At 37.1% G+C, this 15,233-nt stretch overlaps 1 protein-coding gene across 1 annotated transcript in view; it reads left to right on the plus strand.

Annotated features, from left to right (window-relative positions):
- ASB7 (ankyrin repeat and SOCS box containing 7) overlaps positions 1-9,125 on the plus strand; it is a 12,488-nt gene extending 3,363 nt beyond the window's left edge. The window contains exon 2 of the mRNA XM_009579209.1: positions 7,552-9,125. Within this exon, the coding sequence (XP_009577504.1) occupies positions 7,552-7,691 (140 nt within the window). The 3' untranslated portion in view covers positions 7,692-9,125. The remainder of the gene's footprint in view (positions 1-7,551) is intronic.
- Positions 9,126-15,233: the final 6,108 nt, after the last annotated feature.

The following is a 15,233-nucleotide window of genomic DNA, read 5'->3' on the forward strand; positions in this document are numbered from 1 at the left end:
AATATTGAAGATGAAAATTGCTCAATGATTTTATTAATCACCTTCCTTTTCCTTATCTGTATTATACTTTCCTACTCCAAAAAACATTTATTGGCAACCACTATAGTACTCGAGATCATCTGATAAAGAGTTTTTTTGGAGCACTTCAGTATAATGCTTCAGTTTTATGAGATCTGGATCTGCCTCTTCAGGAGTGTCAATGGGTTAAGCTTGGAATACACTAATGCAAAATTACGAGTGTAGTATTAAAATATATATATATAATATATGAAGATAGAGATACATACAGACTTTTTTTTGGTAGTGTATGTGTGTACAGAATTAACATGTACAATTATAGTCCTGGATGGAAAGATTTATGTTGAAGCTGAAGTTGAAAGGGATTTGAGAATGTTAAAATTTATAAAGAGAATGCTGGAGGTAGGAAAAAATGCAAGTATTAGAAAGATACTTAAAGGTTTAAATAAACTTTAAGATACTGGAAGTTCAATTACAATCTCAAGAAGGGGGAATAAAAAAAAGCTTGAACCCTTCCCCCTCCCCATAGCTCTCATTTAATTTAATCACTGTTCAGATAACGTAGCAGACAAGAGAGTCTATGACTAGCTATGCAAGTTGCTTGTCTGTGTCGAGGCAAATAGCTGAGTAAATGAATATGGCCACAGTAGTGTAATATGGCATGTATATTAACAGGTATCAAAGAACTAATTTCAGATCTGGAACAAGATGTAAAGGTCACCAAATGAATTAAACTACAAATGTTTCATCTGCATTCCTTTTTTTAATTTTTCAAAGGGCAAATCTTTGGCTTTGACTAGGGAGTGTAATTTTGTGTTTAGATTTATATAGCACTGTAAATGTGCAGAAAAACTTAGACAAAAGTCCTGTAAGGAAATCCTTATACATTCTTTGTCTCTATTCCTTTGCTAAATAAAGATAACTTTTCACTAGGATTTTTTTTTTTTACTGGAAGAACATTTTAAAAAGGGTCTCTGCATCGTTTAAACTTTTATGAATACAGAAGTATCATAGTGAATTAAGTAGATTTCTACATATTTTATAATGTGGATAATTTCAAAGGAAACAGTATCTTCATGTTTGTTATAACATAGAAGAACTTTACTGGAATTGCAAGCTTTGTCTGCTTCCTTGGGTGCTGCTGGAAATCTTGCACTGATTAATGTGGTCTGCTTTGTCATCCAGAGTTATGCAGGGAACTAGGGTAGGAGGGTTATTTTATAGTTTTCATTTTAGCTGGATCAGTGGTAAACTAAACAAATACCATCTGAATCACTATTACTTTTTGCAGATTGCAGGTACTTATTTGTTAAAGACAGTATAGCTTTTGATACCTTTATAAAGACATAGCTCAATTTCTTTCTTTCTAGAAAGAGGGAAGGTACCTTTCAAATAATTGTTTAACTCTCAACTCAGAATTGCCTAGTGTGGTATTGAAAAATGTAGCTACTGAATCAGAGTGCAGTTGACTGTTCATATTAAGCAGTTGAATCATTTTTATATATCCGTAGACAGATGTATACTTTCGAAGAGTTTTTTTTAAGAGGCCTATGTAAAAAAAAAAAAAAAAAAAAAAAAAAAAAATTAAAAAAATATATTTTTACATGTGGCATGTAAGGTAGAGCCACCCCCCCCTCCCATTTGCACACCTATGCATCTTAAGCCTGTCTTTATGTTCAGAGCACTTTATTTACTGTCTCCTAAAAATAGATAAACATTATGGCATTGAAATTCCTAGCTGAATTTCCATAGCAATTTCAATAAGACTGAATTTATAGAAACGTTACAAAATATTTTTAAAAAAATATTATACAAGCATATTCTTGATTTAATTGTTAAATACACCTGTTATACTTAACATTGAGCTTTACTGGCATCCTGCTTTTCCATATATAAATTTTCAGTCCAAAATACACTCCTCCTTGGTACGTATTTTATGTGCCAGGAATACTGAAATTTAATAGACATCTAAAACTCATGGTGGAGAATTATTTTTCAAAGAGCAACAAAAACATGCTTCAAGTTCAAGTATTCTAACAGAGGCATACTGAACACAAATTTTAAAATAACTTGTATGATATCCAGTTAAAAAGAATTAAAAGCACTCTTTGTCCTGTTGAGCTAGATACTGATTCAAGGAGTTCACTTTCTCAATGAACACTGTCATTCTCTTTCTCTCTAAATTCAGCTCTGCATGTCTTATATTAATGTATTTCAGACCTACAGATACTTGATACTAGCTTTTTCTGGCATTTTGAATGCTGGAAAACCAAATATCCTCTCTAGTTATTCTGCTGTTGTTTTTTACAGGGTACAATCATTTCCTAAACTGTTAGACCTACTCCTATTGCAATGAACAGCTAAATTCCCGTTCAGCTCAGCAACAGCCATTTACTAGGCGATCGCATCCTTTCAGTATGATCCTGTTTGTTTGTGCATCCTCATCAATGTGTTTTTCCACTGGTGGGTGTGAGTTTTCAGTTGAGAAGTGCAATTATCTTTTTTAATTCCATCCCCAAAAAGCCAACAAAATTGTAACTAAATTTAATTGCTGGCAGTAGCCGAGTTCATTCTCAGTTGTGAAATAATAGTTAGCTGTGGATATAAATACTTATTCTGATACTCTAGAGGAACTGAGCTGCTGCCAGCCATAAGTCAGCCTGGTTTCAACTTTTTTTTTTTTAATGTTTCACAAAACTTTTATTTTTACGTTTCCTTTGTAGCTAAAAAGAAATTACCAAATGGTTTCTTGCTACCGTTCTCAGCCTTTCACAATTCCCAGGGGAGGCAGAGGCTCAGTTTGAGAAATACCACTGTAAGCTTTTTTCCTAGAGAAATGTATTAATATTGCAGAGAAAACTGTGGGCAGCTTCTGAAATATGTCACTGATGTTATTTTTAATTTTTTAACTTCTTCAGAAACTGCCCATCCGCTTCAAATCAATGACACTGATTGTTTGTTTTTAAAAGTACTTTTTTTTTTTTTAGTAGGTAGAACAATACATCAGAGAGGATCTTCTTGCAGCCTACAAGCATATTAATTTCAGTTACTCGTAAGTTTTCTCTTGGGTAACAGAACAGGTCAGTTTATGATTTTTGCTTTGCGCAGGTGCTCTTGTATCTTCAGTAGAGGAAACTGGTAGACATTCCCCCTTTCCACCTTGACAACACTTTTGCTTAAAACTGGGTGAGAATCCCTAAAAATCAGTGTTGTCAGAGGTACTAGGTCTAATATTATGCCTTAATGATCCTTAAATATAGACCTATTAGGTGAGTTAGTGTTTTATTTCTTGGGGAGCATGGTCTTGGGGAGCATAGGAAAAATGGGCAGGCACAGGTCTAAATGCATAAACTGCAGAGCAGTTGTAACAATGACGTTCAGTTCTTTGTATAGGTAGTAAATCCTAAATGTAAGTTTTGTCTGTCTCTGGGATAGAACAGCAAACTCCCAGATAGAGTAGCAGAAAAATCTTGAAACTGCAAAAAGGAAAGGAATGGAGTATTGAGTGGAAATTCAGAATTGACTGTAATAATTTCCTGCTGTTAAAACATGCATTTTTTTTCCCTTGCTTTACCAGAGAAGGCCAATCTATTAATAATAATTTAAAAGGCTTATTTCGTTATTTAAGTAAAATAATTAATAATTATTTAAGGGGGGAAAAAAGCTCAGGAACTTACTTTGTTAGCAGTTGAAGAACTGAGTTAGGAAAATGTTTAAATTTTATACGTACTGAAGTCTGCTGCCTCTAGAGAGGAAAAAAATCAAAAAGCAATTCCTCTTTATTATATAACCCTATGTTTTACATTTTTTCTGTTTGGAAGAAACTTTTCTGTCATGTTTGGGAAACTATACACAAGAAGTACGTTGGTGGGGATTTCTGCTTTCCATTACAGCACATAGCACGAGCTGTGGAAGACAAAAGATGAACTATACATTTCTTTTTCCTGTAATTAATACTTCTAATTTATTTGATTATCACTGTAAAGCTTGCAAAAAAAAAAAAAAATCAACTGAAGTATCTAACTTGTTCCGGTGAACACATTAGCGAACCTTCAGCTCTACGACAGCGGCAGGTGTATGCTGCCCTGATGGTAACTCGGGTTGTGTAACAGCCTAACAATAACCCGGCTGCTCCAGAATAACAGCGCTACCATCACCAAGGTGTCCCTTTGAGACCGGATCGGGGGTATGTTGGGTTTTTTTTAAGGTGATCAGTAGTTTTATGTCAGTTTTGCATGATAGCGGTAATTAGGTCAATCTTACCTTTTATGTTTGTGGGTTTTTTTATTTCTTTCTTTTTTAATTCTCTTCGTTTCTAGCTTATTTGCCTAAATAACTTTCCAAACTTGTGATGCAGGATATAACCCAAGTTGCTACTTCCTAGTCATTTTTAAACAGAACTTTATTCATCATTTAACTTGTCTTACTTTGCCAAATTACTAATAACACTTTTCATTTGCCAAACCAAGGTTCACTGACATCGGTCTGTAATCCTTTATTTTTTTTCTTCTTTTTCATTCAGAGGCAACCAAGAATGAGTAAGTGTTCTAGACACCGTTTCTTATAAATCACAAATGCATTAATAACCCTGGAATTTGCAAGGCGTGACCTAAGACACTAACAGCCACTAGATGTAGCAACTAGTGCTTAACACTGGAAATGTCCATTGTTAACACATTCCCAGGAAATATTTTTAAGCTTATCAGGGGAAAATGTCATACATTTGATAATCGGGTCTTTTTGAATTAACTGATGACCAATTTCTTCTGGGTATTTTAAGTTGTCTGTTCCATTTTGTTCTCAAAAAACCCATAGGATGTTAATTAAAAGGCATTCATTTCTGAAACCAGAAATCAGTGTCTCATAGCTGTGTTATTGTGTACTCTACTACAGAAAATACACACACAGATCTGTAGTCCTTTGTACCCTCTAACGCTGCTGTTTGCAGTTAACTTTTGAAAAGGTGCAGCCTTTCTGAACCCTGTTTGCATTCACATTTAAAGCATTAGAACTATTTCTTTATCACCATAAAGATTCCTCTGCTTGGTTTCTTACCAAAAGTAAGTTTTCTTTCCCTGAAGCTTGAGCATTCAGCTGTTGTCCGAGTTTATAAATTCATTCCTTCAGGTGGAAAAAAAAATTGCTAAGAAGAAACCACCAGTGGACAAAGTAAATAATGATCTGTATTCTAAGTCATGGCTGAAGGATATAATTAAAAATAAATTCACATTTAGATACTGTGGTGATAAGTATAATAAAAGTATTTTAAACTTATATGAAGGAAACTCAAATTTTCATGTTCTTTAATTTCAAATCTAATTTCTTTAAAAACAGACTGAGACTATTTTCATGCATTACTTCTGCTAGATTACCTTGGATAATTTTAGTGCTTAAGATAAATCCCAGTATATACCTGTCTGTCAGCCCATTTCTATAGAAGAAAACATGCAGGGGGAAAAAAGGAGGAACTCACTAAAAAGGGTAACTGAAACCATGTACAAAATGCCCAAAGTAGAAAACAGGAAATAGTTTCATAATCTCTTTACCCTGTGCTTACCGAGAAAGTCTAATAAACTCATAATGTCAATGTCTATTTAGCTGATAGAAGGCTTGTTGCTGAACTAGGAGGAGGGTGGAAGAAGGGACAGGCTCCAGAGCCAGCTCTGGGGCTGCCTCGGGCAAGGAAAACCCTCCTGTCTCCTCCGAACAGGTTTGTGCCCGGTGAGCTGACAGCATCCTACTCTCCACCATACAGCCCGCCTGCATCGAGCCCAGTACGGAAGGCATTTTCTCTTTCAAAACCGTCCTGCTTAATTGGTGGCAGCTCAGGGAAGCTGATTGGAAACGTCCATCTAAGTTATTTAAAGTCACTTCTGTTGCTTTGTACTGCTTTTTAAAGAAATGATTGATTCAAGCAGTCAGCTCAATAAAATTGCCATGCCTTTCTTTGCAAAAGCAAGCACTGTCTTTTACCATTAACGACTTTACAGATAATAAAAGAGTGCAGTAAGTTGCTCTATTGGCAACGGATTATCTTGATACTGGCATAAGCACCTACATTGTTCATGGTGCCAAGTGTTTTCACTCGGACAGCCATCAGGTGCCATAACTGTGTAAGCCTTCCCCGCCCCCCCCATGACTCAGTTAAGACAATGATCAAAATATTGATTAGCACAGCTTCAGTGTGTTATTGGTATAATTTCAAAATTATCCCAATGAATGAGGAAAAAGCACAAAGGCAGGCAGCTTGTTTGGTCAGAGGTTTGGAGTGGTTCCCATGGTGGGAGGTTATTAAAGTATCTTCAGCTTTGGGAAGAGGTACCGAGCATGAGTGGAGGACGGAGATTAATGTAAAGGTATGTAAAATCATGACTGGCGTGAGAACAATTATTCTTTTTTTTTTTTTTTTTTGTAACTCAAAGAATGGTAGGCACGCAGTGAAGCGATCAGGAAGCAGATCTAAAATAAATAAAAGCACTTTGTAGTTTTCCAGCCAACGCCTAATTATATTGTGAAATTTGTTGCCACAGGATGTTTTGGATACTGAAAGTATGAATGGGTTCAAAAAACATTAGACAGATTTACAAAGGGCAGACCATTTACAGCTATTAAAGACATAGATCTGTGTGCAATCTCTGGGTTAGGAAGGCCCAAAGGCACCGGTGCTGAAAGCTAGAAGGGTATATTGGGACAGGATTTCTCAATGTTTGTTGTTCTGCTCTTTCTTTTCTTCCTTGGGATCCATTGCTGGGTACTTACAGTTACAAGGCTAGATTAATCTTTCGTATATTATGTTGCATGGGGGACCGTTTTTCAAGGTGTTTGAACAGTTTCCTGTTAAGAACGAGTTTGAAAAGGAACCGGTTATTTTGGAAAATCCTTGCCAGAAATTCTGAAGTTCATGTGATGTCAGTAAAGCTTTTCCTCTGTGGACAGTGGTTAACTCATGTTTTCATCTCTTTCTATTTGGTGAGGTTGTGGCTGCACCCAAAGCCTAAAGGCTTCATCTTTTCATTAGAAGGGAAAAAAAATCTTTGACTCTGCCACGCGATCCTTGAATAACTTTTACAAAGCCTCACTCTCTAAGGAGACTGCCTAGTCCTGTTACAGTTGAATGTAGAAGTTTTTGTCTTAATGTTTGAAAAGAAGCAAGACTGAGGGTTTTTTTTCCCCAGGTGTTACAAGGATAGAAAAAAAGCCACAAAAAGTTAAATGGAGGAGTTACGCTGTTCTACGATGCTTAAGCGTATGTTGCCACCTCATGGGAATCCCCACATGGATAATGACACTTTACACTGGCATCAGTAAAATTATGTGCATGTGAAAATGTTTTTAGGATTCATCCTTTGATTTCATTTAATCATTGTTTGTTAGAAAGGTATTAACTTCCACCCTTTTTTCTCTTGTAATTTTCCCCTTCCCTCTGCCTCTTAGTATGCAGCAAACATCTGTGATTTTACTGAGTAAATGATTTCTTAAAGTATGTTTAAAATGTGATCATTTTACTTTTATGTGTTCCTTTTGTCTTTTCAGGACAGCCCAGAAACTTGCAAGATCTATGCCGAATTAAAATCCGTCAGTGTATAGGCCTTCAAAACCTAAAACTACTTGATGAACTACCCATTGCCAAGGTCATGAAAGACTACTTAAAACACAAATTTGATGATATCTGATATCCATGAAGAGAAGAACTCTGAGCAAGATTAGTTATATTCCAGATACTGAAGAGGCTTGTTGCCTTGCACAAAGTATATCCTATGCAAATTCTGATTTTTCTGTGAAGTCAGAAGGCAGGTATACACTTCCTTGGGTTTTTTATACCACACGCTAGAAGGTCTTAATTTTTGGTTTCTTGGTCCAAGTTTACAAGGTCCAAGCTTTCTATACAATATTACATTTTAAAAATTGCTGTTGGTTTTTAGTTTGTTTGTTTTCACATTGAGTGTGCAGACTTGCAGTGGGGATGGAAGGTAGCCTCCCAAGGGAAGTGGTTGGTTTGAATTGGCATGCTGAGCAATTATTCAAGAAAATAAAAGTTTGGAAATCAAGGCACCAGTCCTGCAAAAGGATACCGAGAGAAAGTACCTTCAGAGCCCTGTTGTCTGTTGGGACTCTTGTCTCTGCCAGGGTGTATGTTTTTGCAGGATAGAGGGAAGAGTTGATAATCAACATGTCCTAGGGTACTGTATGAATATAATTTGGAAATTAAAGAAAAAATGCAGTTACCCTATTAGATTTGAGGGTCTACACATTGGCTTTTTTTATATTACTCTTTTCGTAATTACTGTAGTTGGGATACCCATAAAATTCAGGCCCTCTTCTTTCCTGACATTCCCTGTTAAATGGGCGGCTGTTTGTAAGTCTATTTTTAACAGTGACAGTACACTACGAAGAGGCATAACCTCTGTATTTTTTACATTAACTTAAGAGTAAACAAATTTAGATTTTTTGAAGCCAATGTATTCTGTTTCTCATACAGTGCCTCCTGTGCAATAATCTTTCTGATGTATTTTCCCTTTATGTGTGATTCCCCCCCACACACTATTCCTCATTTAGTCTCAGTGCATTATTTGTGAGAATAGGGACTGCTGCCTCGCTGTAGCATTGACGTGACATTACTAAAGTGATGCGGCAGTTGCTATTCGTTATTACTCCCTGAATTTCATGAATGTATAACCTGCTTTATTTCACTTTCAGTTGAAACTTTATCTACGGGTCCTCAGCCAAATTGTGTCCACTTAAAAAAAAAAAAAAAAAAAAATGGCCAAACCCTTTTATTTTAAAGATAGTGATGGATTTTTTTTTTTTTTTTGGTTGCTCTGAAATTCAGTTTGTTTCAGGTTAGAGAGTGGGAAATACACGTAAGTTATTAGATGCATTTTATATGTGCACTAACAAGAATAGCCTCATTCATATTGAAAGTTTAAATTTTGCAGACATTAAGTGGTTTCCAATTAACCTGAAAGCAGCAACTGAAAGGAGTACTGAAATTTGGCTACTGAATGTGTTTTTCATACTAGGTATTAAAAAGATCTGTTAAAGAGTTTTGTTTCTGATCATAAGAAAAAAAAAAAAGTTCTTGCTATCAAAAAAAGATTGGGCCAAAATGTGCAGTTGTTTCGCACTCTTTATTTTCAAGGGATTACAGAGTCATCATAAGGTTCTTGCCAGTGTCCTCTACTTTTGTTTTGCCATCCTACTGGCTCCAAAAGAGCCTCTCTAATATCAGGAGTGCTTTTATACCAATTATACTAATGGAAGCGGGAAGATGAAAGGAACGGTGGTGGCTTTTAAGTTTAACACTGTCACTTTCAAAATATTTAATATTAAAAATATGAAAAGCAAGGTGAAGCAGGTATACTTATATTATTAACTGCGTTAGTTCCTTTTAATATCTTATAACCCTGGACTGCAGTTCCTTGAGCACGAACCTTATCACTGATAATGGATGCACCGGAACTATGGCAAGCGAGGAGGATTATCTCTCCCTATTGTGCCTGGCATTGCATCAGGTTTCCAAACAACAAGTGATTTTGCAGATTCATGGCTCAGAGGATTGGTAATGGGATGTCGAACCTTTTTATCTCCAACTTGTATCGGTTCAAGTCCAGCCTGCTTGAGCAGTGACCAAAAGTTCATGTCTCAGCAGCATGAGCGAGCATGTCCAACGTAAACACCACACAGTCCGTGCGGTGGTCACCTTTAGGCAGTAGAGCTTTGTAGTGCTTCCTCCAGGTTGTATGTAATGGTGGTGGCATTGTAGCAGGGACAACCTGAGAGCGTGGGTGGGGTGTGCGTGATGGTGTCTGTCGGCTCCTATTGAAGCAAGAAAGATCAGCTGTTATGATCTTAAAGCTCTGCAGTACTGAGACAGGACAGACGTTAAGAATCGACTGACAGGTTTTAAGCATGAATCTTCAGTTTTGTGACATGAGATCAGAACCTTAAAATTGCTTCCTTTTCTTTAAAAAATACTTAGTATTGTTCACTACATTTGTAAGTTGGTCTAAACCAATGTCCTTCCCAACTGAATTTTTACAGTAATATTTTCTAAGGTAATCTAGAGTATATTTTAGTTGCAATCTATATTAAGGCGAATTATTTGTTCTGTCTGTTGCTGTGACTGAAGAAAATTATGGAAGACTTTGTTGGTAACAAGAATGCTATTTAATGAAGAAATGTGTAATTCCATTATTTATTGTTTGAGGTTTGTTTTTTGGTTATTTTTTTCAAGTAACTGACATCTAAAGGGAACACAGATACATTTCAGGCCAGTAAAAAGGCTTTCTTTTAAATTAATTTTCACCCTATCCTCTCTCCCCTCCCCAAGGTGGAGGGAAGCCCTCGCCCTTTCTTACAATGCTAAGCCATCTCTCGTAGCTGATTTCTCTGACCTTGATTCAGCAAAGCACCACAGCACGTGTGTGTCTCTGAACCTACTGATAATCCCGTTCGCTATCTTAAGTTAGACATGTGCTCGAGTGCGAGTGAAGTATGATTATTCCATGTTAATTCTACCCAAATTTCAAGAATGGGGAATCTGGTCTTTTTTTTTTTTAATTATTATTATTTTAAATATCGTGCACAAATACTTTGAAGAACAAACTGAGCTTTGTTTTTCATTTGGACTAGAATATGGAAGGAGAAGTGCATAATACAGACTTGTTATGTAGCCTAGTTCCATTACCTTAAAATTCACAGTTGAACACTTTTAATAAACCTTAAAAAATTGGCAAATACACCAAAGAATCAATGAGTAAAAGACTCTGATCATTAACAAACTGCAAACCTCATCCTTTAAAACAAAGCAGAAAGTTTTTGTAAATATTTATGTTTATAAATGTACAGCAGAGTAAGAGTGTTTTTTAGATTATTTAATTACCATATTTCTAAACTATTTACATTATAGACAATACTTGTTAGTTTGAAAAGCTCTTGAGTGTTTTTTTGTTTTGTTTTGGGTTTGTTTTATTTTTTTAAAATTCATTATCACTCATGCTTGGAATAACTGGCTTCCTCGGGATAGCGTGGAAAATTCCGTTTTCTGGCTCTAGTTGGCAATTGTAGGAGAACACATCTGGACAAACTCATCAGATAAATACCCAGAGGCAAAAGAGAATATGTAGCATGTTTACCAGGGTGGACCTGGGCTAGATGAAAAAATTCGGATCCTAACTTTCTCGGTTAAATCGGTCAAGAGCCCCCAGTGACATTGTGACAAGAGCAACTTGCAGCCTGCCCACAGGTCTGGCTTCCATGCAACACTGTGTTACCAATTTCATAAGGTATTTTGTTCTTCCTTTGCAATGTAAGCTTTTGCTTTGGGTCAATTCGAATTTAAAAAAAGAAAAAAGTTAAACCTGGTTAAAACCTTTTTTTTGTTTATGTTCTGTTTATTTCTAATGTAATGTTTTAATAACATGATACCACTTTCCACATTTTCTCTCAATGTTTGTCTGTCTCTTCTACTCCTCTTCCCTTCTCCAGTGCACATGATTCTGGTAATGCATTTGGTACTCAAATTTGCCCCCGCAAATAGGAGTTCAGATGTCTCATGAATTGTAATGTGATTTTTTACTAGTAAATATGAGCATAAAACTCGCTCTAGAGCTGGACTTCAGAAGGGGGATCAAACTGGTCTTTAGCTATGAGTAGCTGGGGTTTCCCTGCTCAGATTCCAGTGCAGCCACTTCAGGGTTTTCTGAAAGATTCACCCTTCCTCCTCAAGTTCATGTACTGACTAAGATACAAAAATGGACCAAATAGCAGTCATATTTTGCAGTTGAATCTGTTTGGTGTCCATTTACTACTAATAAAAGTTGAATAAGGGGGATGTATATGAATATTCCTGGCACACAAGTGGCAACTGGAAGCATTTGATTTCAGTCATGAGAGTAATGTACAACGAAAAGTGGCAGTAAGGTTTTGGACCCTAAAAGTTTGGAGAAGAAGGAGACTAGATTTAAAGACATTACTGGTAAAGGGTGGGGGAGGAGGCGGGGGAAAGATGTTTTCCATTGCTCAGTAGCAAACTATACAAACATCAGAACGCTGTACAGCCAACAGTTGTGTTTAGAACTGTTGATGATGGTTACTAACAGACTGGCCAGACTTCGACTGGTGTATTTACTGAATGCTGTGTTAAAGACTGTTCCTGTTTATATATCATATTTCCTGTTTGAGTGTTCACTTGTTAAGTTTAAAATGATTAATGACTAAAGTTACTACTTAAAAAAAACTGATTTACAAGCTGTTGACAAATGATGTGTTTAGAATATACGATCTTTCCATATATTGGTATAAGTGTGCGCTAAGGAAGCGTGCTTATTTTATATGGCAAAACACTTTTTTTTACCATAGTGTATAACAAAACTTTTGTACCTTTGAAAGCAAAAGTAATGGAGCTTATGAAAACAAGCAGAGAACAGGCTCTGCCATGTCTTTGCCTGAACAGGCTCTGCCATGTCTTTCCCCAAACACCCTGGACTGAAGCATTTAAATTCTCCTTGCTCTAGTCTCTCCCCTCTGCTTTGGTTGGGGCTACCACCACCTCAAAGGTTTTATACTGTTCAGTGAAACTGGAATAGTATTGGAAGGTTAAAGTTTGTTCTTTTCCTATATCACTGGCATATTGAATCTCTTCTGTATGAGTCTACTTCTTGACTTACGTTATTAGCCAAAGTAAAGCTCAACATGTGATTTAATCCCATAAGAAACAAACCAGATATATACATTGCTTTATGAAACCATGCTACCAGGAATTCCTCAGCCAGTGCATTCCCCAGGGATCCACAACGTGCAGCTGGAACAGCAAAAAGTTGGGATCGAAAGCTGCATTGACTTTTATTGGGAAATCTCCAGCTGTCTAGTGAAGAAATCGGAACTTCAGCCGTTTCCTCCACATCTGGGATCTCTAGTGCTGCTGACTGCTGTTTGTGAGGTCCCAGGTAAGTTTTGAATGGTGTTAAGGCTTGTCTTCATCTTTGCAAGAAGGGTGTTTGACACATCTACAGAGGGTGCTTCTAAAGGGTCTGAAAGCATTTCTATGTCTTCTCTAAACTTGCCAGGTTTTTCCGTATAGTGGAGTTTGTGTAGTCTTCTAGCAAGTGTGTTTGAGAGCGATGGGTGCTACAGAGAGTATTTCCCAGGCTTTGACTTGATCTGTTGCAGTGTTTTGCAGACCCCTCAGCATCCGTGAAATATTCCTAAAACATCTGGGAAAGGTGAATGAAAAGCAAGCTTATAGGCAGTAGGTTATACAAGGGTAAATGCTTTGAAGAGAAAATTTAAGTCTGCAAACAACTGATGTACAGCAAAGAGCGTCTAGTCTTTGTTAAAGACCACAAAATTGGCCATAAGTCTTCTGTTCTGACTTGCAAAAATAGTTTATTTGCAGTCTTAGTATTCTCCAAATATATCAGAAGATCATCTCCTTCTGTTCTGTGACAAGTAACTAAGAGTTAATGGAAGTATTATACTAAATTCTGTCCTCATTTCTGACTTACACCGTTGTAACTCCACTGAAGGTGGTGGTTACTTAACATTTAATCTAGTGTGAAAGAGCAAATAATTGATTTGGATGGCCAGCTCGCAGTCCTGCTCCTTGCTTTATGGCCTAATGAGGAGAGTATTTTTGGAAAGTATTTGCAAAACACTTTATGAAGGAGCGCCAAGAGAGATTCTGTAGTTGGGACCAAATTTATAAGCAACCAGCAGACAATTCCGCCCGCTCCCCCACTACCCCACCCCACCCCCCCCAAAAAAAAACCAAAACATGGCCTGTTTTGATAGAGTTGCTTAAATGCTTTGATATCTAGTCCTGAGTTGGTGAGAGAGATTTCAGTTTGATTGTCCATTTTATATCTTCAGAAACTTAACGTATCTGCTTATTCTCTAATAAGCAGATTAGTTAAAATAGATCTGCAATGAAATGTAAACTCACTTTATGTAAAGGCTTGCTTAATTTTAAAGCCGTTACAGATTAAATTTTATATACGTCAGTGTAACAGTAGGTTCTTCTGTTCTTTGCTGAATGCATGCTTGCTTGCAGCCAGCAGTCTGCATTCACAATGTGTTTAAAATAGTAGGCTGCGAATTTGAGTAGCATCTTGTTGGCTGAAACAGAGCTGCCCTTGTCACTGATATGTCTAAGCCTAAAGTGTGGCTGGGAAAAGTTAAGTGTCTGTCCTGTTCAGCTACAAGCCAATTATGTATGATTTTTATGTTCTCATCTATTACTGCCTGACTATAGCATTTGCATGGGATAACAGAAATTTAGATTCAGCTTCATCTAGTGCTTGATTTTTAAACCTCAGAGACTGCCCAGCTGCAGGACATGTTATTGAAATGTGACTTCCAAGCTGTGCCTGTGTCAAGCAACTCAACTTGAGATCCATCCCCTAGCTGTCTGGATATTGCTCATCCCATAATGGATTTGATATAGCTGTTAGGAAGCAAAACCAAATAATTTTAGAGAGCAGTCAGTCTGAAAATAAAGTGACCGAGATGTTTGATAGAAGGATGAAGTTGAGATGTGGGACTGTGTGTGTGAGAGAGCAGAAAATGTGGCTTTTGATCTTACAGAAATGTTTGGTATGTGGGTTGTTAGGCTCAGAAGTTTGAATGTCCTTAATATGAAATAATCTGCATGAGTCTGTTCCTTTTCTACTTTGTGTGAGCTATTTAATGGTTAGTGAGCCAGAAAAAAACCACTGTGTTTTCTGATGGTTCAGGCACCCTCCTGATGAGTGGAAGACTTGGATTAAAGTTCCCACTCTGAACCAGGCAAAGCAATTAAGGATGGGGATTTGCACTCGCGTTCCAACCTTTTAGTGCTGTGATTACAGGTTTGTAAAATTGAGTCACAGAGAGAGAGCGTAACAAAACTGTTACACAATCTCCGAGGCTGACCCTGAAAAGTCATGCAAAGCAGGTACCCAGCTGGACGGAGCTCACCCTTCTGTCTCTTGCATTTGTGGACAAATGACTGATGTTCGTGGCAGTTTTTTGTACCTACTTATCTGTAATCTACCTGGAAAAAATAATTCAGACCTTTTCTGGTTCCCTGAGCACCTTACCTTGAGCTCTGGTGGTGTTTGTATTTATGGGCACCTGCCTGCTTCCAGCTCTAGTCTTTGATATCAGTGCTGACCTCCTCTTCCTCTTCACAACCTGTCCTCCACACCAGGTCATTGAGGAGGGCAGGGAATGAGACC

This window comes from Fulmarus glacialis, unplaced genomic scaffold (genome assembly GCF_000690835.1).
Source record: "Fulmarus glacialis isolate BGI_N327 unplaced genomic scaffold, ASM69083v1 scaffold6706, whole genome shotgun sequence".
In the NCBI taxonomy this organism is placed as follows: domain Eukaryota; kingdom Metazoa; phylum Chordata; class Aves; order Procellariiformes; family Procellariidae; genus Fulmarus; species Fulmarus glacialis.